Here is a 21,430-nt window from a genome sequence, read left to right as displayed (position 1 = left end):
CGTGGATGTGCGATCCAAATCTGCGAGGTGAAATGGACGGGTCGGAACCCTCCGCTCGTAGCCTTATTTTCTGGGAGGGGAGGGAAGGGGAGAAAGACACGTCATTCTGATTCTGTAGGAAAGGAGAGGAGACCGGCTGCCGGAAGTGACGTTGCGATTTGTTGACAGCGGCTGGTGCTGCTGCTGCTTGCGGCGGGGTGGAGAGAGCGATCGAGAGAGAGAGAATTGGGAAAGAAAGAGAGGGGACCCGGGTGGGAACTAGGGACTCCCCCCCGCAGCTTTTCTTTCGCTTAATCTCTATCCAGCCCCCCCTCCGCCCCTTCTCTCTTATCCCTACCGGAAACGGAACCAACTCCAACCCGGACACTCTCTTTCGTCCAGGGAGCCGGGGAGCCAGGTGAGTGCGCGTGTGACTGATGGGGAAGGTGGTAGTGGTACCCTGGGAGCAATTCGTGCATTGCTGGGAGGGGTGGAGGACCCGCTGGGATCCACCCTGCTGCAACGTGGCGGGGGCGGAGATTATGGGCAGCACCCCCCCACTCCACCCCACCCAAATTGCATGGGAGCTACTCGATGCAAGGGCGCAGTCGGTGGGCCCAGTGGGTGGGTTGGCGAAACCTCGAAACCCCGCCACTGGAAGGATATCAAGCCCCTTGAGACCCACCTGTTGAGAGGAGGGTGGCAAAGGTACCAATATGTGCACATTCTTCAGAAAGCTAGTAACCCATATCTCACCACAACCTTGAAATTCCATCACTGGAAAATCTCAGCCTTGAGGGCCACTTGTTGAGAGGAGGGGTTGACAAATGATGTATTGTCCAAAACCCACCTGTGTTTTGCCTATGGCATATGTGCCAAGGCAGATATCTGTGCAGGTTCTTTTGCTGGGAATGGGGGAGACTCACAGGGAAAGTGGTGCACAGCACCTTTCAGACAGCTTTGCCTCAGATCCACTTGGGGTGAGTGAGTGTTCATAGGGCACTAGTGGGGACCTACAGCCCTCCAGGTATTGTTGGACTCCAGACCCATCAACCCCAAATGGCATGGCCAATGGTCAGGGATGATGGGAGTCGAAGTCCAGATGCATCTGGAAACCAAAGGGTTTTCCACCTCTGGTGCAGGATATAGTAATGCTGCTCCTAAACTACAAGTAGCATGTAACTGCAGTATATAAGATGAATAAATAAATATTCCGTAAAACGAGAGGAAGCCTCAGGAATCCACTTGCTCCATAGGAAAATGTGGTGTCTACCCACTATAATCTGGTGCTGTGGGCTCTGTGTCAGCTGAGATGCCTCAAAATATGATGCATAGAAAGGACTCTCCTGGTAAATCCATTTCCCCAATACTCCCTCCTGCAGATAAATATACTTATTGATCAGTTGCAGAAAATAGACTGTTTTAGTTTTTAAAAGTTGTATTGGAAGGCACTATGTGTATGCAGAATGGCAGGAATGTTGAGGGTGGAAAAAGAAAACACAGAGGATGGTGTGGAGCGCCTGATGGCTGCTGAATGGTTATAAAATGTCCCAATGCCCCAAATGCCCACTGGGAACTGAGGAGGACAAAAAAAAGTAGATGTTAGTGGAGGATCAATCAGTTACCTTTGCCCAGAGCAACTATTTGGGACTTAAATTTCTGTTTTTGAAATGTCATGCATTTATTATTGCATTTCTGTTCTTGCCTTTTCTACATGGAGTTCTCCTTTTCTCGTCACAACAACCCTGTGAGGTTGGTTGGGCTAAGAGATTTGTGATAGACCCCAGGTCACTCAGTGAACTTCATGACAGTGTGTGGGGATTCAAACCTGACATTCTAATCACTACCCTGATTCTGTGTACGCTTGATCTGCAGAAATTAGCACCATGAGGCTCTTCACAGCCTGGAGATAAACCTTATGCCACCTGCTAATTTGCTGCAGATGAATAGCTGATAAACGTCAGTTACAGACAATACTTGTAAAGTTGGCAACTCTACGTGTTGTTAAACAGAGTGTTCAACAATGCTTGTGTATGAAACTGACGTACCATCCCATTTAAATCAAGTACGATGGTACATACAGATCTCAAGTTAATGTGGAATAAAGGCTTGAAGAATACTAGTACATCAGATTTAAATCTGATGTTGCAGGGTCAGTCTCATTCTTTTCCTCCTGTATCTGATATCTACATCATTTGGAAGGAGCACACATAGATTTGAGTGGAAAACTGACTTCTAATGCACATGCACTAAGTATCATATTCTGAAATAACTTCAGACTTTCATGCAAAGGGAAGGTGAAGAGGCAGGTTGCCTTTGATTTGTTCCAAGTTTTTTGTTTGTGGGGATCCATGGGAACATCAGCAGGAAGGTCAAAGCACTTTCCTCTTCAAAACTGTAGGCTCTGCTGGAATCTAATGGTCTGGTTTAGTCCACTCTGGATGTTGGTCTGTGTTGCTGTCTTCTTCCACCACACCTCCCTTCTTGACTGCAACTGCAGCATTGGCTGCAGCAATGACTTATGATCATGCAATTCTGTTGCCCTGGCTAGGAAGGTTACGCAGCTTATAAAAGAGTGCTAGATTGTCAGAAGGCTATAAAAGGGATTTACTCAGGTGCACAGTTTACTTGAGGTTGGCACAGCCTGCCTTGAGAAGCGGGAGTAACACTAGACTTCAAGTCTTTGGGCAAGTAGTAGAGCTGCAACCTTTAATCAGTTACAAGGCCATAAGAAGAGAAGTGCTGGATCAGGCCAGTGATTCACCTGGTCCAGCATCCTGTTCTCACAGTGGTCAATCAGATGCTCCAATGGAAAGCTCACAATCAGGACCTGAGCACAGGAGCTCTCTGCCCACCTGCAATTGCCAGCAAGTGAGATATTTCCTCCAACAGTGGAGGTCAAACATAGGTTTTAACTGAGTGGTGGCTAGTAGCCATAATAACTATTTTCCTTAACTAAAAAGGCACACACAGTTAATTAAGCTGTGCATTTTTAGGAAGGTTACTTATTTTTAAAATAAGTATTTAGTGCCTGCCATCTTTTTATATCTTGGAAGAGAATCCAGTGTGCTATGGGGTGCAGTTCAGTGTTTTGCTTCCTGCACCTTGGGATCAGATTACCTAAAAAATTGCCTCGCCCCCATATCCTTGCTGGTCAACTTTGTTGCTCAGGTGGGACATTGCTGAGAGTACTGCATGCCCCAGAGGTGTGCTATGTATGCAGTAAAGGCTAGGCTTTTAATGTTGCAGCTCCAGCCATCTGGAATGAGTTCCCACCTGGAATTAGAAAAGTGCTAAATGTCTTGATATTTAGGCGCTGGATGAAAATGGTTTTGTTTTTTTAAAAGCTTTTATTAAAGATTTTATTGGGTTAGAAAAGTATTGCTTTGTGTCTAATTTCAGGTTGCAAAGTCTTTTCTATGGATAAGTTACATTTGATGTGAGCCATTAATGTTGTATACAATATAAGGTTGGGGGAGAAGAGAGGTAGGGAGAGAGATTGAGGGGACGGGTGGTAGTAAACTTACATTCTTTTACTTAGTGTATGTGTGAGGTTTTTGTGTCATCGTCACTTGGGTAGATTCTCTTTCTTTTCATTTATTAGTTTTCATTGGCAGTTAGAAAGTTTTTTGGGGGGAGCCCAGGGCATGGATGGTTACCTTCAGTTGACTGCAGATTTCTTTGCGGTGGGGTTGTTGAGTCAAGTCAAGCATATTGATTTGTGTGCTAACGGTGGGTTCTTGTTGTCTTGTTGGACTGTGTGTGTAATAATGGGCAGCCACTCTGAGGCGAATGCGTCCTCTTTTATTTGTCCCCTTTTCAGTTTCAGTATGTTGGTTAGCTTTTCTAGGAAGGCTGTTTCCCATACAATTTTGTACCAGTGGTCCATGTTCACTCGTGACAGGTCTCTCCAGTGTCTGGCTACAATGCTTCTGGATGCTGAGAGTAGGTGGGTTATAAGCTCTTTATAATGTGTGTGCTATTGTCTTGGAATATATTCAATAGGATCAGTTCTGGGGTGGCTTCTGTTTAGTTACTTTGCATATTTCTTGTAGGACAAGAAGGGTTGGATTTTGGGGGCAATCCCATAACATGTGGACCTCACAGCTACCAGGAACAGCGTTGAACTTACCCTTTTCTTGAATCTTCTTGAACTTATTTAAAAAACAAGAAAAAACGAAAAACTAAGTCAAGAATTTGTAAGAACCTAGTAAAATCTGATATTGCAAGTTCACTTTATTTTAGGTAGTTTGTAAGTTTTCATGGCTCTTTGTAATTGTCTCTTTCTCACATATTTGATAAATGGTGTAAAAGTTTGTAATGTGCATATTTTTTCTTTTTTCTTTTATTAACACTGCTTTTTAATGCACTCTTTCTTTCTTTCTTTCTTTCTTTCTTTCTTTCTTTCTTTCTTTCTCTCTCTCTCTCTTTCTCTCTCTCTCTCTCTCTCTCTCTCTCTCTCTCTCTCTCTGGGCTACTAAGGTAGTCACTTGCACATTATTGAAAAAGACAGATGTGGGGACACATTTGCAGAAAATGTGCATATGCTGATCTATACATGTATATGCAAATTTAGATATAATGACTATAATTTGAATAGAAAGAAAGGTAAAGCTCACCTCAGTGGGGTATTGTGAAGACTGTGACCAGCTGAGCAGCAGCCTGCTTGCTTACTCTACTGCCCAGCTGCTTACTCTACTGCCCAGCTGTTTTCTGCTGATGCTCCTCTGCTTCCTGGGATTCTTCCCCCTTAAGCCAAAATTGGACTTCAGGCAGCTCTTCAAAATAAGAGCCTTCCAATAGAGGCCTCTTCTCTGTAAAGCAGGATACACTGCCTCTTCATCAAACTATCTCTCAGGTTGTGAGATTAAAATTGAGGGGGAACAATGTATGCTAGCCTATGTTCCTTGGGGAGCAGTGGAAGAACAATGTAATAAAATAAAGTGGTGTGTGTGTGTTTGTGTGTGTGTGTGTGTGTAATTTTAATGTTGCTTGAATGGACTGGAGGCTCCTTCCCCAACCTGCTGCATTCCAGACTTTGCTGGACTACAGTTCCCGTTAGCTATAGTCGAGGAGTAGGGGGTTGTAGTTCAAGGCATCTGGAGCGCACCATGTTGTCTACCCCTCCTTTGTGTCCCTTAAAATACCCCATAAATCCCCCTTTACCCCCCCCACCCCCATTTCATTAGACATTTAGTCAAGGTTGAGTTTTGGTATCCAAGACTACCACACACCCATCCCTGTTTGGTCTGCCTTCAGGCCACTGAAACTGAATCTTTGTTTGGCTTGAGGGTGGGAAAATATTGCAAGGACTTCTGTGCTTTGTGGTGGAAAATGTCCCACCCCACTCTCTGATTTATCTTCTTCTCTCCACCCCGCCACCATCGGCCTGCAGCATTCCCGCAAAGTCCAGTGGGGAATATCCCTAAAACAAAGGAACAGGAACTCCAGGTGGGGACGAAGAAGCACTTTTTTTGCCCCACATTTGCCCCTTCTCCCTCACTCTCCCTGGTCTTCCCCTGTTCACTGCCACAAGATGGCTTCCGACAGCCCAGACCCTCTGATGACCCTCTGCACAGATTATTGTCTTTACAACTTGGAGGGGACTCTTTGCTACTTGCTGGACAATGAGACACTCCGTCTCCACCCAGACATCTTCCTGCCGAGTGAGATTTGTGACAGACTTGTCAATGAGTAAGTTTATTTATTTATTTATTTATTTATTTATTTATTTATTGTATTTGGGAGCACCTTATCTTCACTATCCTAGCCTGGTCACTTCAGTCCCTGGCAGAGAGATGCTTCTAAAAGAACCTGCCTTACACAGAGTCAGACCCTTGCTCCATCTAGCTCTGCCTTGTATGGCTGGAAATGGCTCTCTGGAGTGTCAGGCAGGAGTCTTTTTCACTTGAGATGCTGGAGGTTGAACCTGGAATCTTGTGCATGCAAAGCATATGCTCTGCTGCTGAATTTCTTACTAGTTCTGCTCATTCCTGAGGTTCATGGTAAAGTCTTGAGCACGGTGGCACATGCTTCAGAAAACAGACTTGAGTCACATCTGTGCTGCACATTACTTCCCTCAAAGAATCCTGGGAACTGTAGTTTGTTAAAGGTAGTGGGAATATAACTCTGTGAGTTTACGGCCCACAAAGCTACAATTTCCAGCACCCTGAACAAATTACAATTCCCATGATTATTGGTTGAAGCTGTGTGCCTTAAATGTATGGTCTGGATGTGACCACTGTATTTAAATTTCTTAAGTGCCCTAATATATAAGGCTTACACATGAGTAGCAATGTATCCTTTTTTGTATTTAATCTTCATGACTTACCCTGTGAGGTAGTGTAGGTGGAAAAATTCTATTAGTTCAGGAAGGAGCCATGAAGGGCTTCAGGGCTAAGCAAAGATTTGGATCCTTATTTCTGGCGGCCAAACCCAAGCCCCTCTGTCTGCTGATGTTTGATTAACGAAAAATACTCAGATCGTTTCCCCACCTTGATCTCTGTCTCTAAACATAGGTATGTGGAGCTGGTAAACGCCGACACTATCTTTGAGCACAATGAGAACTTCTTCACGCTCTTCTCAGATCCACGGAGCACCAGGCTGGCAAGAATCCATTTGCGGGAGGATATTGTGCAAGATCAGGACCTGGAAGCCATCCGAAAACAGGTAGGAACAGAAGAAGCCAATTTGTAGCATTGAACCATTGGTCCCTTGAACTCAGCATTGTCTACACTGACTGGCAGTGAATATTGCTGGTTCAGGCAGGGGTCTCTCCCAGTCCCACCTGGAGAGGCCATGGGGGATTGGACCTAGGACCTTCTGCATGCTAAGCAGATGCTCTGCTGCTGAGCTGTATGCTCTTTCCCTAAAAAATAAAATCAGATTCTAGTCCTCATGATTCTGAATAAAGAGCTGAATTAAATAGGAATAGAAGTCTTTTCCCCAGCCCTACCTAGAGATGCAATGGTGGATTGAACCTAGGGCCTTCTGCATGCAAAATAGTTGTTTTATCACTGAGCAACAGACATTCCCTCTGTTTGGCATCTTCCACAGAAGGCACCACTCTCCAGGGCACAGGATCGTTCCCAAACCTAATCTTTCATAGGGACATGAGAAGCTGCCTGAAACCAAGTCAGCCAAACTTTTCTAACTTTTCACTCTACCTTTCCGTCCCTTAGGACCTGGTCGAATTATTCTTGACAAACTGCGAGAAACTGACAGCCAAGAGCCTCCAGACCCTGGAAAGCTTCAGCCCCACCCTTGTCTCCCTCAGCCTCTTCGGCTGCACCAACATTTTCTATGAGGAGGAGAATCCAGGGGGCTGCGAGGACGACTTAAACCCAACCCGCCAGGTCTTGGTCAAGGACTTCACATTTGAGGGCTTCCACCGCCTGCGGTTCCTCAACTTGGGCCAGATGACCAAAGGGGTGAATGTGGAGAGCCTGCTCCGACCTCTGACTTCACTGACTGCACTGGACCTCTCTGGGATCCAGCTCAACGACATCTTTTTCCTCACCCAATGGAAGGACAGCTTGGCTTCCCTGGTGCTTTATAACATGGACCTCTGTGAGGAGCATGTTCAGGCCATCGCCCAACTGCGTAAGCTCAGGTCAGCTGGTGGTGCTGTTGACCCGCTTGTTTTTGCAGCCACTTTGCCCCGCCTTTACTAGCCTGGCTGGACTAGCACCCCCATCAGTCCCCAGCCTGCATGTTTTTTTACTACAACTGCCACCAACCCCCAGCCTTCATGGATGGTTGTTGTAGTCTGAAACACCTGGGGAGCACTGAGTTAGCAAAGGCTGGGTTGACCTGATTGTTAACTTCTCCATCCAGGATAGAGCCAACTTGTGGAACTCGTTGCCACAAGATAATGCCTTTCTAATTGATTGAATTTCTACCCCAAGTATGTGACTGTTTTTGCAGGCATTTAGCTCGGGCTCCTCCACCCTGCTGTCCTCCAGGTGTTTTGGACTGCAACTCCCATGAGCCCCCAGGCAGCATGTGCTTAAATGCTTTCCTTGCTGTAAGCCAAAGCTCAAGGTCATCCCTAGAATAGAGCCATTGAAACCAACAGCACTTCTCTGAGTACAACTTATTTGACTATTACCCTATAAAACCCATGAAAACCCAATATTTATTCACAGTAAGAACCTTATAAAAATAACTGTAGCAGAAATGCAGAAGGAATGAGCTAAAATAGATATATTTAGGTGCCAGGCGAAAACCTTCCTCTTCAACCAGGTCTTTGGCTAATTAACATCTGATACCCTTTCAAATGTGCTACGGGAGGGGGGATTATTGGTTTGTTTTTGTTCTTATTTTTATTACGTAGTTTGTGTTTTTATACTGTATTTTTATGTTGTGAACTGCCCTGAGATCTATAGATGAAGGGTGATATACAAACTAACTAAATAGATAAATAAATATCAATTTCCAATATATGTGGCAATGGAAGGGGTTGGGCACACTCTGCAATTTGCGTAGCTGCCAAGAAGCAGCCATTGCAAGTGTAGTGTGAGGGACAGCAGGCCAGCTCATGTGAACTGTTTAATGAGGGGGAAGGCATTGTTGGTCAGGTGTGGAGGAATGGCAAAGAGTAAGAAGGGTTGGTGAGCAGGAGCCACAGCACCTAGTAATAAATATTATTATCATAAGAAGAGCCCTGCTGGATCAAGCCCCTGGTCCGTCTAGTTCAGCATCCAACTGTGTGTCTCTGGGAAACTCACAAGCAGGACCTGAGCACAACACAACTGTTCTCACTTGTGATTCCCAGCAACTGGTATTCAGAAGCATTTCTGCTTCCCAGTCATGGGAGCGGAGGATAACCATTGTGGCTGGTAGCCATTGATAGCCTTGTCTTCCTCAATGAATTAGTCTAATCCTCTTTGAAAGCCAGCCAAGTTAGTGGCCATCATTTGTTCCTGTGGGAAAGAGTTCCATGCATCACCCTGAAGGGGTGAAACTGAACATTCAGTTTCATTAGATTTCCCCGCGCCCCCCCCCCCAAGTTCAAGTGTTATGGGAGAGGGAGAATGACTCCTTTCTAGTCTCTTTCTCCTTGCCATACATAGTTTTACACACTTCTATCTTGCCGTCATGCTTCTGTTCTTCCTTGTTCCCAGGCACTTGGACATCTCCAGGGACCGCCTCTCCAGTTATTACAAATTCAAATTGACCCAGCAGGTCCTGAACCTCTTTGTGGAGAACCTGGTCAACCTCACCTCTCTGGACATCTCTGGCCACATCATGTTGGAGAATTGCTCCTCTGCTAGTGAGGACGAGAAAGTGGGCCAGACAAGGTGAGTCAGATGGGAGCCATATTGGTGGCTTTAAACAGGGGTAGAGGAACCTGGGGTCCTTCCAGATCTTACTAGACTCCCAACAGCTCACATCAGCCTCCAGCAGCTAGTATGGCCAATAGGTCAGGGATGATGGGAGCTGTAGTCCATCAATGGCTGGAAGGCCACAGGTTTGCCATCCCTGATTTAAGAAGGAGCATTCCATACTGCGTGCAAGAAATGGAGGAATGCCACTATTTAGAAGACACATTCCTCACAAGGGAACCTCAGAAGTGGGGAACCAGTGGGTGTTCACATATTATTGTACTCCAACTCCCATCAGCCCCAGCCATCATGGTCATTGGCCAGGATTTATGGGAGTTGGAGCCCCACCATGTTTGGAGGGTAACAGGGTGCCCATCCCTGCTGAAGACAACTAAATGGGCACTGGCCTGACTCGGTTGATGTGCACAGAAGACTGGAATGAGCCACAACTCAATCCACACATTCTTCTTTTTTGAGTGCTGAGGGTCCCAGGCTCAACCCTGAGCATCTACCAGTTAAAAGGTTCTTGGGGGAGCTGAAGGCGGAACCTTGGAGAGCTGCTGCCAGTCAGAGTCATACTAGCCAGACTGACCAGCGGCCTGCTTCTCTTGGGTGAGGTTTTTCATGTCTTTCCTATTTTCCCCCAGCATCAGCCCTGAAATGAGCAGCATCACCCCTTTCAGGAACCTGAAGCAGCCTCTCCAGTTCCTGGGCCTTTTCGAGACCTCCCTTTGCCATCTCTCACACATCCCAGCCTACAAGGTAAAGCAAGAATAGACGGCAAAAAGTATTCATAATAACTATATCTGCTACTGAGGCATCTTTTTAGCTGAGGGAAAAATATTTTTAATCGTTTGGCGGAATAACACAGCTCATAGATGCATATTAGGTCTTCTTGAGGAATATGATCTTCATGGATTCTGAAAGGGACTGATCTGATTTGTGCCAATGTGTTCAAAAAACATAGCTCTCAATAGGATTTCACACCCACACTCACACATAGGCTACACTGGGAGATCATTATATTATTCACGTAGCGCCATCCATAATTTGGTAACATAAATAAATTACTGACCCCACAATCTAATCTGCTCCCATCAGCGATTTCAGTGGTCTTAAGTAGAAAATACCTAAAAGTTTTTCTCACCCTTTATATACTCAGTTGAACACTGCACTCTGCAGGTGAGGGCCTCCTGCAGATACTGTCGACTCAGGAGATCCATTAGCCACAATGTAGGAATTGGGCCTTTAGTATAGCAGCACCTGCACTTTGGAATTTTGTTCCATTAAAATGTTAGACAGGTGCATTTTTTATTGCCTTTTCAGCGCCTGCTGAAGACCTTCCTATTCCAACACGCACTTTAAGTTGAGATCTTTCTGTCAGTCTGCCTCTGCACTGTTTTTAAAGATGTTTTAAACATGTTAAAGCTGTTTTATTGCTTGTTGTTTGCAGCTCTGGACCCCTTTGGGATCCAAAATATATAAACAAAATAAGTGAAACATGTGCTTGGGGATTTGAAGCCAAGTCTTCCCCATCCCAAAACCCAGTGCTCTACCCACTTCCCCATACTTCACACCTCCTGTGCCACCTCTGAACTGTCCCCATTCTCCATGCCAGGTTACTGGGGGCAAGAGTGAAGAGCAAGTGCTCAACGCCATTGAGGCATATACCGAGCATCGTCCTGAGATCACGTCTCGAGCCATCAACAACCTTTTTGACATCACTCGCATTGAGCACTGCAACCAACACCTGAGAGCCCTCAAGGTGAGCGAGTCGTAGTCTTTTATTCTGAACCATGAGGACTAGGAGACTGAGAGGAGTTACAATAGCCATCTTCAGATAGCTAAAAGGTGTCACATAGAATATGGAGCAAGCTGGTTTTTCCTGCTCCGGAGGGTAGGATCCAAACCAATTGATTCAAGTTACAAGAAAGAAGATTCCAACTAAACAAAAGGAGCAACTTTCTGACAGTGAGAGCCATTTAATAGTGGAATGGACTCCCTCAGAAGGTGTGGGAACTCCCGTTCCTTGGATGTTTTTAAGCAGAGTTTGGATGGCTGTCTGTCATGGATGCTTTATTTGATATTCCTGCATTGCAGTTGCAATTCTATGATTCTTTTATTCTCTTTTTTGAGAAAGGGCCATAGCTCGGTAGTACAGCATCTGCTTTGTATGCAGAACGCTCCAGGTTCAATTCCCAATGGAATATCCAAGTAGTGCTGGAGTGGGAATGCTCTATCCGAAAGCCTGGAGAGCTGCTGTCAGTCAGCACAATGGGACTAATGGTGTGATCTCGTATAAGGCAGCTTCCTATGTTTTAAGAGAAGGGCGATACCTCAGTGATAGAGCATCTGCCTTACACGCAGAAAGTCCCAAGTTCAATCCTCAACAGCACCTCTGGGTAAGGTTTGGAAATAAACCTCCCTGTAAAAATCCTGTAGAGCTGCTGCTGGTCAGTGAAGACAGCACTGAGATTGATTGGTATAAGACAGCTCCCAATGTTCTTATTTAATTCAGCCCTCTATTCAGGGCTGGACTAGAACCCAGGAGGACTAGAACCTTACTTTATTTAGAAGGAAAGGTGGATCATCTGCTTTGCATGCAAATGGTCCTGGGTTCAGTCCCCCGACTGAAAGCAGCAACAACAGCAGATACCTATTATATTCACTGGATTGGTTTCCATTCCGAATATGGGATGAACAGCCAAATGCCGGCAATTTCTGTTGCTGTTTTCTGAGATCCCCACTGGTAGCAGCAACAGATAATCTTCAAAGCTTATACAAAGAGTAATTGCACCTCAGTGGAAAACAGCCCCAAATCAAACACTGGACCACTCACTCTGGAGCAGAGCTATAATGGAGAAAATTGTGCATAATTTGAGATTCCAACAAGGATTGGACCCTCCAGGTGCTTTCTGTCTGATCTGGCGTTCCTTGACGACATAGACAACGGAATCATCGTTTTCAAGACAGCTCTCGTCACAAGCCAGGCAAATCTGGAACTAGACTTGATGATATTCTTTATGTATACTTGGTTACCTTAAACCAAGTTCAGTTGTGCTTATTCTATATGCTTATGTTACAGTTTTGTTTTTTGTATGTTGTTACAGCTGTTTTCTCTGTTTTATATGAGTTATTAAATGAAATATAAAAATCCTTATTTTTTAGGACCCCAGGGCGTTGTATATGAGAGAACTTTTTCTCTGATCTGCCCAGGCTCTTACATTCTCATGGAGGAGAATCACAGACTTATAGAATTGTATTTATTTCATAAAATGTATACCCTGCTTGATTGTGGGTTTAAAAAAAAACAAAACACCCTCAAAAAATGGTTTGCAAAAAAGCTAAAAATAAAATCAAGAAAAAATTGAGTGACAATGGCATTTTCCTGCTCCGTTTCCACAGCTAGTTATAACAGCTCTGAAGTGCCACAAATACGATAAGAATATCCAGGTGACAGGAAGCGCCACTCTGTTCTACCTCACCAATGCAGAATACCGCTTGGAGCAGAGCATCAAGTTGCGGCGCCAGGTTGTCCAGGTGGTGTTGAGTGGCATGGAGTCTTACCAGGAAGTCACTGTAAGTGGTCACTGCCAAATTTATAATTTCACTGACATAATTGTGGGTCCTGGGTGGCCAGGTCTGCTGGGGCCCCCGAGTCAAGAGGTAGAGTCAGGGAGAGGGGCAGTGCATCTTGCATCAGGAGTGGAGCCTGTTGGGGTGGAGTCTAGCAGGGGAAAGCATCTGATTGGCTGCTCCTGGTGGCTCAGAGGTGGAGCTGAGAGCAAAAGTTCTCAACTTCCTTGTGAAAAAACGCACCAGGATCAAAATGGGCAACAAATTAACTTGCATCTCCATTGATTTAAAATCCCCATGCCGTCTTATGAACAATCCAAGCAAGCTTCAGTTAATTATTAGCTGAAGCTTCTGATTGATTGATTGATTGATTGATTGATTGATTACTGCTGACTTTTTCAAGTGGTTCAGAGTTCTGCTCTTAACAAAGCCGCCTTCTACCATGTCAAAATATCTTCCTGACCAGCAGCAGCTCTCCGGTGTCTCTGGCAGACATGGAAAGTGCCGTGGCTTGGTGGGCAGAGCATCTGCACTGCGAACAGAAGGTCCCACGTTCAGTCAGGATCACCATGTAGGAATGTGGGAATGTTCTCTGCCTGAAACCTGGAGAGCCACTGCCAGTCAGTGTAGACAGTGCTGAGCTCAGTGGGGTAATGGTCTGACTCAGTGAAAGGCAGCTTCCTTCTGGAAACTGGGGAGACTGCATTGCCCAAAGCTCACCTAAAGCAGGACAGCCCTTTCTGGCTGCCTGGTCACCACTACTTCTTCCCTTCTTCCCTCCCCCAGGTGCAGCGCAACTGCTGCCTGACTCTGTGCAACTTCAGCATCCCTGAGGAGGTGGAGTTCCAGTACCGGCGGGTCAATGAGCTGCTCCTGAATATCCTAAACCCAACGCGGCAGGACGAGTCGATCCAGCGCATCGCGGTGCACCTTTGTAATGCCCTGGTGTGCCAGGTGGACAACGACCACAAGGAGGCTGTGGGCAAGATGGGGTTTGTCATGGTGGGTTTTTGTGAACGCTGCCTTCAGGCGTCTGCTCAATGCTAATGGAGGCTGAGCCAAAATTTCTTTCCAGGACGCTTTCTAGAGTCTTTTCCCACTTAAACCATCCAGATTCCCTTATAGGCAACCTTCTGGGGCTGGCATGCCAGGGAAGCCAAAAGTGGTCAGGACCAGAGGCTGGAAGTGGGTGAGATCAGGGGATAAAAGAGGGCATGCCAAGTGAATGATGGGCAGGGTCAACAGAGACGTGGCCTGGTGAGGGAGATACAGCCTTGGCCAAGTTCTGGGGGCCACATTGGGTGGGGGGAGAGAAGAAACTGATGGACAGCATTTGGCCCCTGGGCCTGCTTTATCCAGTGATCACCCCTTGGCCTCAATTATCCTAAACATTTACATAGCTTCTTTTTCCCACCAACAGACCATGCTGAAACTGATTCAGAAGAAGCTGTTGGATAAAACGGTATGACTCAGATCTGGTTTTCTGTCCTGCCCTCCCCCACCCCCCGCAAACCCCACAAGGGCACCAGAGCCAGGAACAAATCAAATCAAATAGTTTTAATCAAACCACAAAAGGCTGGTAGAGTGTGGTAAAGACCCCAGCCTGAAACCGTGGAGAGCTGTTGCTAGTCAGTGTAGACCGCACTGATACTGATGGACCTCAATGGTCTGAATCAGAAGAAGGCACCTTTCTATGTTCATGTGACTTACAGATCACCCTGAGGATCTCCCAGGTAGCTCCAGATTTTACCTTTTCCCCCAAAGAACAAATCTTTCAAACATATTACATTTTCATTCCTGCCCCTTTCTTCCAAGGAAATGTATTGACTTTTCTCCGGCTTTCACCATCACAGCAATCCTGCAAAGTAGGATAGGTGGGGGGGGGGGTAGACTGTCCCAAGACTACCCAGGGACCTTCAGGGGGCAGCATCAGGATTTTAACCCTGGTGGTGCTGATCACACACACTGCTGCTGCTTTTGAGGGGGATGCCTCACTTTTTCCAGCATTCCAAAGTGCTGCCTCCAAAACCATGCTGTCCGTTGTCCCTGCCCACCACACTCCTATGGGTGGTGAGGACACAAATAAGGATTTCCAGCCAAACAGAAGCCAGAGGCTGAAGCCCCTTAGAGACTCCAATAGATTGAATCTTTTTTCCTTTTCCATTACTCCGGCAGTGTGATCAAGTGATGGAGTTCTCCTGGAGCGCCTTGTGGAACATCACAGACGAGACCCCAAACAATTGTGAAATGTTCCTCAACTACAGTGGCATGAAGCTCTTCTTGGAGTGCTTGAAGGTATGCAGAATTTCAAGCGCTATTAGTTACATGAACTACAGAAACAGAATAATCACATTTGAATGCCTGTCACTGGGAGTCACAAGTGTGGGGGAGTTGCTGGTGTGCTCAGGTCCTGTTTATAGGCTTCCCTTTGGGGCATGAGTACAACAAAAGGCTTGGTTGCCCATATCCTCACGAGGTGAGGGGAAGTGACATTGGCCAAGCCTGTCAGGACAACCTATTTCATGCATTAATTAACTCCTTCATGTATTAATTAGATTATTACCCTAGAATCTTTCATTTTCCCTCCCCTGTCTCTGTATGCCAATTGCTGGGAATCTCAGCAAGGGTAGGGGGAAGAGTGCTGTTGCACTCAACAACCTGCTTGTAGGATTCCATCTGATTGCCCACTGGGGGAACAGAATGCTGGACTAGATTGGCCTGTGGCCTGATCCTTCAGGACCCTTACATTCAACCTCCACTGTCAAAGGCAGTAGCTGGGAGTCATGAGTAGGATGAGTGTTGTTGTGCTCAGGTCCTGTTTGCGAGCTTCCCGGAGGTGTGATGTGCATAAACCTCTCCCACCCAAACTGAAACCTTCTCTCATGCATTCAGTAAATACATGGGGGTGAGATCACTGGAACACTCTCATGAATGGTATGCTTTGAAGCAATGTACCAGACGTGTGCACTGTGTCTGTGTGTGCATGGGTATCTGTTGCCAAGAACATTTTCTACCTCGGGTGGCAAAGTGTCTCACATTGGCCCCAAGTGAGAAGTGTGTTAGGGCAGAGGTGAGCAACCTGTGGGGCCCTCCACACGTTGCTGGACTCCAACTCCTGTCAGCCTCCAACAAGCCTGGCCAAGAGCCAGGGATGGTGGGAGTTGGAGTCTAATCATAACTAGAAGGCCACAAGTCTCTCATCCCTGATCTAAAAAGCAGCTTGCAAGCAATGCAGAAATGCTTCTTTCTGGTTCAGATTCCCCACTGCTGATCTAAGAAGAGGCATTTCCTTCTCAAGAGATGCAACAATGTCTCCTGAAGCTTCCCCTTATGAGAAAGTGAAATGCCTCTTCTTAGATTGGGGTGGGGAACCTGTGACCTTCCATATACTGCTAGACTCAAGCTCCCATCAGCCCCAGCCAGAAGGCATGTTGGGAGCTGTAGGCCAGGAACATCTAGAGGAGTCATAGGGTGACTTGCTGTAGGCTGGGAGGTTGGCATGATGACCATTTTGAATCCCTCTCCCTCTTCTGTTAAAATCTTTGTTCCTCGCACCTGCCTTCCCTGCAGGAATTTCCCGACAAGCAAGAACTGCATCGCAACATGCTGGGCCTCCTGGGAAACGTGGCAGAGGTGGAAGAGCTCCGCCCACAACTGATGACCTCCCAGTTCATCAGTGTATTCAGGTGGGTGCATCTTTTAGGGCTAAGCACCACCATCTTCTTCTTCTCTGGTAAAAGAGAATATCTGAAGGGATTGGCTGCTGGAATGGACCAAAGTGGCCCACTTAGTCCAGCCCCCTGTTCTCAGTGGCCAGCTAGATGTCCCAACAGGAAACCCAAAAGCAGAACCCGAGTGAAACGGCAGCCCCTCATTCCCATCAACTAGATTTCAGAGGCATCCTGCCTCCAGCAATGAGTGAATAAATAGAACATAAGAAGAGCCCTGCTGAATCAGACTATTGGCCATTTAGTCTGGTACCCAGTCCTCACAGTGGTCAAACAGATGCACCAATTGGAAGCTCACAAGCTGGACCCTCAGTGGGAAGGTACTCTCCCCACCAACTGGTATAGCAATGAAAAGCCATCAGATCAGGTGTGTGATTGGCCTCCCTTGCTGGGGATGTTTAGGTCTGCCCAGCAAGCTGAGGCCTTTTCCCATGTCCCAACCACAGACAACTCAGATCTTGGAAGATTGCAGAGGAGAAAATCCTTTTGAGAGGGTGGCTTTAAGGTATCCTAAAAATCCTTTTTAGGTACCCAGGGCTTTAAAGGTTGGTGCAGTTTGGCTTATACGTCTATTTTATATACAACAGCAACCTGTTGGACAGTGAAGCTGACGGCATTGAAGTATCCTACAATGCCTGTGGAGTCCTCTCCCACATCATGTTTGATGGCCCGGAAGCCTGGATGATCAGTGAGCCCCGCAGGGAGGAGGTGGTTGACCGGATGTGGGCAGCTATCCAGCGGTGGGATGTCAATTCCAGGAGGAACATCAACTACAGGTAGGCAGAGACTGGGCTGGGGAATCTCAGGCCCATGGACCAAATGTGAACCTCTCAGTTCTGGCCCTCAGGACTCTCCCCAGGACACCACCCTCAGGGGTACTGCTCCACCCCCTCTTGAGTGCTTTTGCTAGGCTCGGACATATCCTTAAACTGCGATTCACTTCCCCTACCCACATTGGCCTGGAAAACCTTGTATTTTTAATATTAGTTTTGTAATATTTTCCTTTACCATTTTTAAATGGTTATTGTTGTCATTGTTGTTTGACCTCCACAAAATACCTGCAGAATGTTGGGTTTCCCATTCTTTCTCCTGATCACTTTTTTACCCTGCTTTTTGTCATCTTTTCAGGTCTTTTGAGCCAATCCTCAGGCTCATCCCTCAAGGAAGCTCTCCAGTGAGCCAGCACTGGGCTACGTGGGCCCTTTTCAACCTTGTGTCTGTCTACCGTAAGTCCCTCCTGAGAAACCTCTACTCCAGCAGCTGAGGTTTAGACTAGGTAGTTAAGAATGTTCCTCTAAGGAAATATCCGCACCAGATGTTAGAATCATAGAATTGTTAAGAGTTGCAAGGGACCACAAGGGTCATCTAGTCCAACCCCCTGCAATGCAGGAATCTTTTTGTCCAAAGTGGGGCTCGAACCCCATGACCCTGAGATTAAGAGTCTCGCACTGTATTGACTGAACTACCCCCTAGGCTTCACTTCCATGATCCCTTGCCATTGCTGGGGGGTTGCTGGGAGTTGTTTCAGCAAGCAGTAGTTAAAATTAGTCACAGTTTAGGGTGTGAGAATGCATCACTGATGTATTTTCTTTGAAGCATTGCTAGCAGCCCATAGACATAATTTCAGTATTTCTGTTCTCATGTTTTCCTAGACTCTTTATGTATGTGATTGCAAATTGTGCAGACCACTTGGAGAGTTTGTTATATTAAGAGGTATATGAACTATTAAAAAGAATGAAATGACTGAATGAAGATTTGCGAGACTGTAGATTCCCCTTCCTGCTCTAAGAAGCAGTGTTCCTTCCTGAATGAGATGGAAGGAGGAATGCCAGAAATCCTCTATTTAGAAGAGGCATTCCGTCCCAAGAGAGGTGGTTTCTCTTATAGTGGGGGCAGCAGGTTTTTCTTTTACCTCCCAGATGTCGCTGGACCCCCAACTCCCATCATCTCAGAGGAAGATGGAAGTTGTGGTCCAAAAACAGCTGGAGGGTCACAGGTTCCCCAACTCTGATGTGGCATCTTATTTTAATCTCTGCTTACTTAATCTCTTATTTTAATATTGTTTACTTCTTGCTCTTCAATTCCCTTCCCCTGCAAACATTCAGTTAAGAATAATGTGATAAAAATGGGAGGACAGGGAACCTTCAATGAAAAATAATTTTTTGAACTTACAGGATAACTTCTATGGATGTATCCAAACATTTTTTAGGATCATCAAGTAGGATGGTATTTCTCTTCCTTCTACCTTATTTTTATATCCTTTCCTGGGTAGAGTTCCTCTGCCATCAATGAAGTCAAACCCAGCATCGGGAAGTGTAGACAGCCCCTCTTTTAAGAGCAAAATATGATCACTTGTCCTTTTATAATTCAGTGTAGTTGGGAGTACAGTGGTATCTCGGGTTAAGTACTTAATTCGTTCCGGAGGTCCATACTTACCGTATTTTTTGCCCTATAGGACGCACTTTTTCCGCTCCCAAAATGAAGGGGAAATGTGTGTGCGTCCTATGGGGCGAAGCCTTTCCCTGAAGCCTGAAGAGCGAGAGGGGTCGGTGCGCACCGACCCCTCTCACTCTCCAGGCTTTGTGCACCTCTCTGCAAGCAGCGGGAGCCCGGCGCTGGGCTCCCACCGCTTGCGGAGAGTTGCCTGCATGCTGGAGCCTGCGCGCGCTGAGCTCAGCGTGTCCAGGCTTCGCGCACCTCTCCGCAAGCAGCGGGAGCCGGCGCTGGGCTCCCACAGCTTGCAGAGAGCTGCCTGTTTGGGGGCTGGGATCGAGGGAAGCTGGGGCTTCCCCAGCCCCGCGCCTGGGGGGGAATAATTCCCCCCCTTTATTTCCCCCAAAAAAACTAGGTGCGCCTTAAGGGACGGTGCATCCTATAGGGTGAAAAATACAGTAACCTGAAACTGTTCTTAACCTGAAGCACCACTTTAGCTAATGGGGCCCCAATTTCTGTTCTTATCCTGAAGCAAAGTTTTTAACCTGAAGCACTATTTCTAGGTTAACGGAGTGTGTAACCTGAAGCGTATGTAACCTGAAGCGTATATAACCCGAGGTACCACTGTAAACTCATCTTTTCCCCTCCCCATTCACAGCAGATAAATACTGCCCTCTACTGATCAAAGAAGGTGGCCTCCTTCTCCTGAGCGACATGATCAAAATGGCATCAGCCCGGCCAGAAACGAAGGAGATGGGAAGGTAAGTCCTCTAGAGAAATAGGCCCCATCTGCACTATACATTTATATTGGTATCGTACCACTTTTAAACAGTTGCTGCCTCCTCTAAAGAATACCGGGCCAGTAGCTTGTTAAAGGTGCATCTTCTGTTCCCTTCAGAAGAGCTACAATTCACAGAGATCCTTGGGAAGAGAAATCCGTTACTGAACCACCTTGGAACCTGTAGCTCTTTGAAGGGGAAGAGAGGTCTCCTAACCACTCTGGGCACCCTGAACGAACTATAGCTCCCATTATTCTTTGGGGGAAGGCACAGCTGTTTAAGGTGGTGTGATACTGCTTCAAGCTATAATGCAGATGCAGCCATGGAGCAGTGTGTCAATAGTGACTGACGACCACCTCCTTCCCTACAGACCCTCCCAGCTGTTAAGATCAGCAGAGGGGGCCCTCTTGGTAGTTCCACCTCCTTCAGATATTTGGGGCTGGCCTAGGAGAGGGCCTTCTCTGTGGCAGCCCCTAAGTTGCGGAGCTCCCTCACTGCAGAGATGTGTCTGGCACTTCCACTATGCAGCTTCCGGCGGCAGATGCTGAAGGCGCATCTTTGGCCTTTGACACCTGAGATGTGTGTTTTGGAGACCCGCTCTATTCCTATGACTGTAATCTGCTTTTAATTATGAACTTTAAATTGTTGCAACCAGTCCTCAGACCCACTGATGAAGAACAGGTAATAAATTTAATAGTAATAACATAAGAAGAGCCCTGGGCCCATCTGGTCCAGCATCCTATTCTCACAGCAGCTGACCAAATGCTGCAGTGGGAAATCCACAAGCAACACCTGAGCACAAAAGCACTGTCCCCTCCTGCCATTTCCAACAACTGTTTTCCATAAGTATTACTGCTTCCCACTGTGGAGGCAGAGCATAGCTATTGTGACTACTAGTCATTGATGGCCTTCTCCACCTCCATGAATTTGTCCAGTCCTCTTTTTAAAGCCATCTAGGTTGGTGGCCATCACTGCTTCTTGTGGCAGTGAGTTCCACAGTTTAACTATGTGCTGTGTGAATAAGTCCCTTTTATCTGTCCTGAAACTCCCAGCACTTTGCTTCAGGGGATGTCCACAAGTTCTGTTGTTACAAGAGAGGGAGGAAAAGTTTTACAATAGTCATATCTCATTCTGTGTTTCTTGCCATTTCCTAAATCACTGACCTCTGTTTCCTTTCCAGGAAAGTCATAGAATACTGCAATAACTTTATGGACGAGAACATGGACACATCTAGATAGAGGCACCCCTGGCTTTCCACCACCTGCCAGCATTGCATTTGACATCTCTCCCGTTCACTGTACATAGTTTGGACTTTCTCAACAGCTTAGCAGTTGGAACAAGCCTTTATGAATACGTGTGTGTGTCCGTCTTTTGAAAAAGACCCCCCAGCAAACAAAAGCGCTTCCGAGTAGCACCAGCTGTGGGGACCATTTTGCACAACAACAATCCCTTTCCTTTAAATAATGAATTTCTCCCTTAACCCCTTCTACCACTACAACTTCCTCTTTTTTTGGTCTTGTTTTGTTTCAAATGGTTCAGATTGGAGTTTGTGTGTATGTTTATGATTTCTGTATATATATAAAAAAAGGAAAATTAAGCAATGACCATA

At 46.3% G+C, this 21,430-nt stretch overlaps 1 protein-coding gene across 3 annotated transcripts; it reads left to right on the top strand.

The window, feature by feature from the left end:
- Nucleotides 1-21,430, top strand: ZER1 (zyg-11 related cell cycle regulator). 3 transcript variants are annotated; one of them, XM_081178721.1, is made up of 16 exons: nucleotides 1-397; nucleotides 5,375-5,673; nucleotides 6,498-6,648; nucleotides 7,161-7,591; nucleotides 9,105-9,281; nucleotides 9,953-10,067; nucleotides 10,924-11,070; nucleotides 12,711-12,884; nucleotides 13,668-13,883; nucleotides 14,302-14,343; nucleotides 15,057-15,176; nucleotides 16,452-16,567; nucleotides 17,197-17,385; nucleotides 17,738-17,835; nucleotides 19,704-19,803; nucleotides 21,002-21,430. In XM_081178721.1, exons 2-16 carry the CDS (start codon nucleotides 5,516-5,518, stop codon nucleotides 21,057-21,059), a joined length of 2,292 nt encoding a protein of 763 aa, XP_081034847.1. In that variant the 5' UTR covers nucleotides 1-397; nucleotides 5,375-5,515; the 3' UTR covers nucleotides 21,060-21,430. The 3 variants fall into 3 exon arrangements, with proteins under 3 accessions (XP_081034847.1, XP_081034845.1, XP_081034846.1); XM_081178719.1 differs by having other exon boundaries at nucleotides 9-397; nucleotides 19,701-19,803; XM_081178720.1 differs by lacking the exon at nucleotides 1-397 and adding an exon at nucleotides 684-4,178 and having other exon boundaries at nucleotides 19,701-19,803.

The sequence above is a fragment of the Podarcis bocagei genome (genome assembly GCF_964188305.1).
Source record: "Podarcis bocagei genome assembly, chromosome: Z".
Classification (NCBI taxonomy): domain Eukaryota; kingdom Metazoa; phylum Chordata; class Lepidosauria; order Squamata; family Lacertidae; genus Podarcis; species Podarcis bocagei.
Note: the sequence above shows the minus strand (reverse complement) of the source record. Positions and strands in the feature narration are given on the sequence as shown.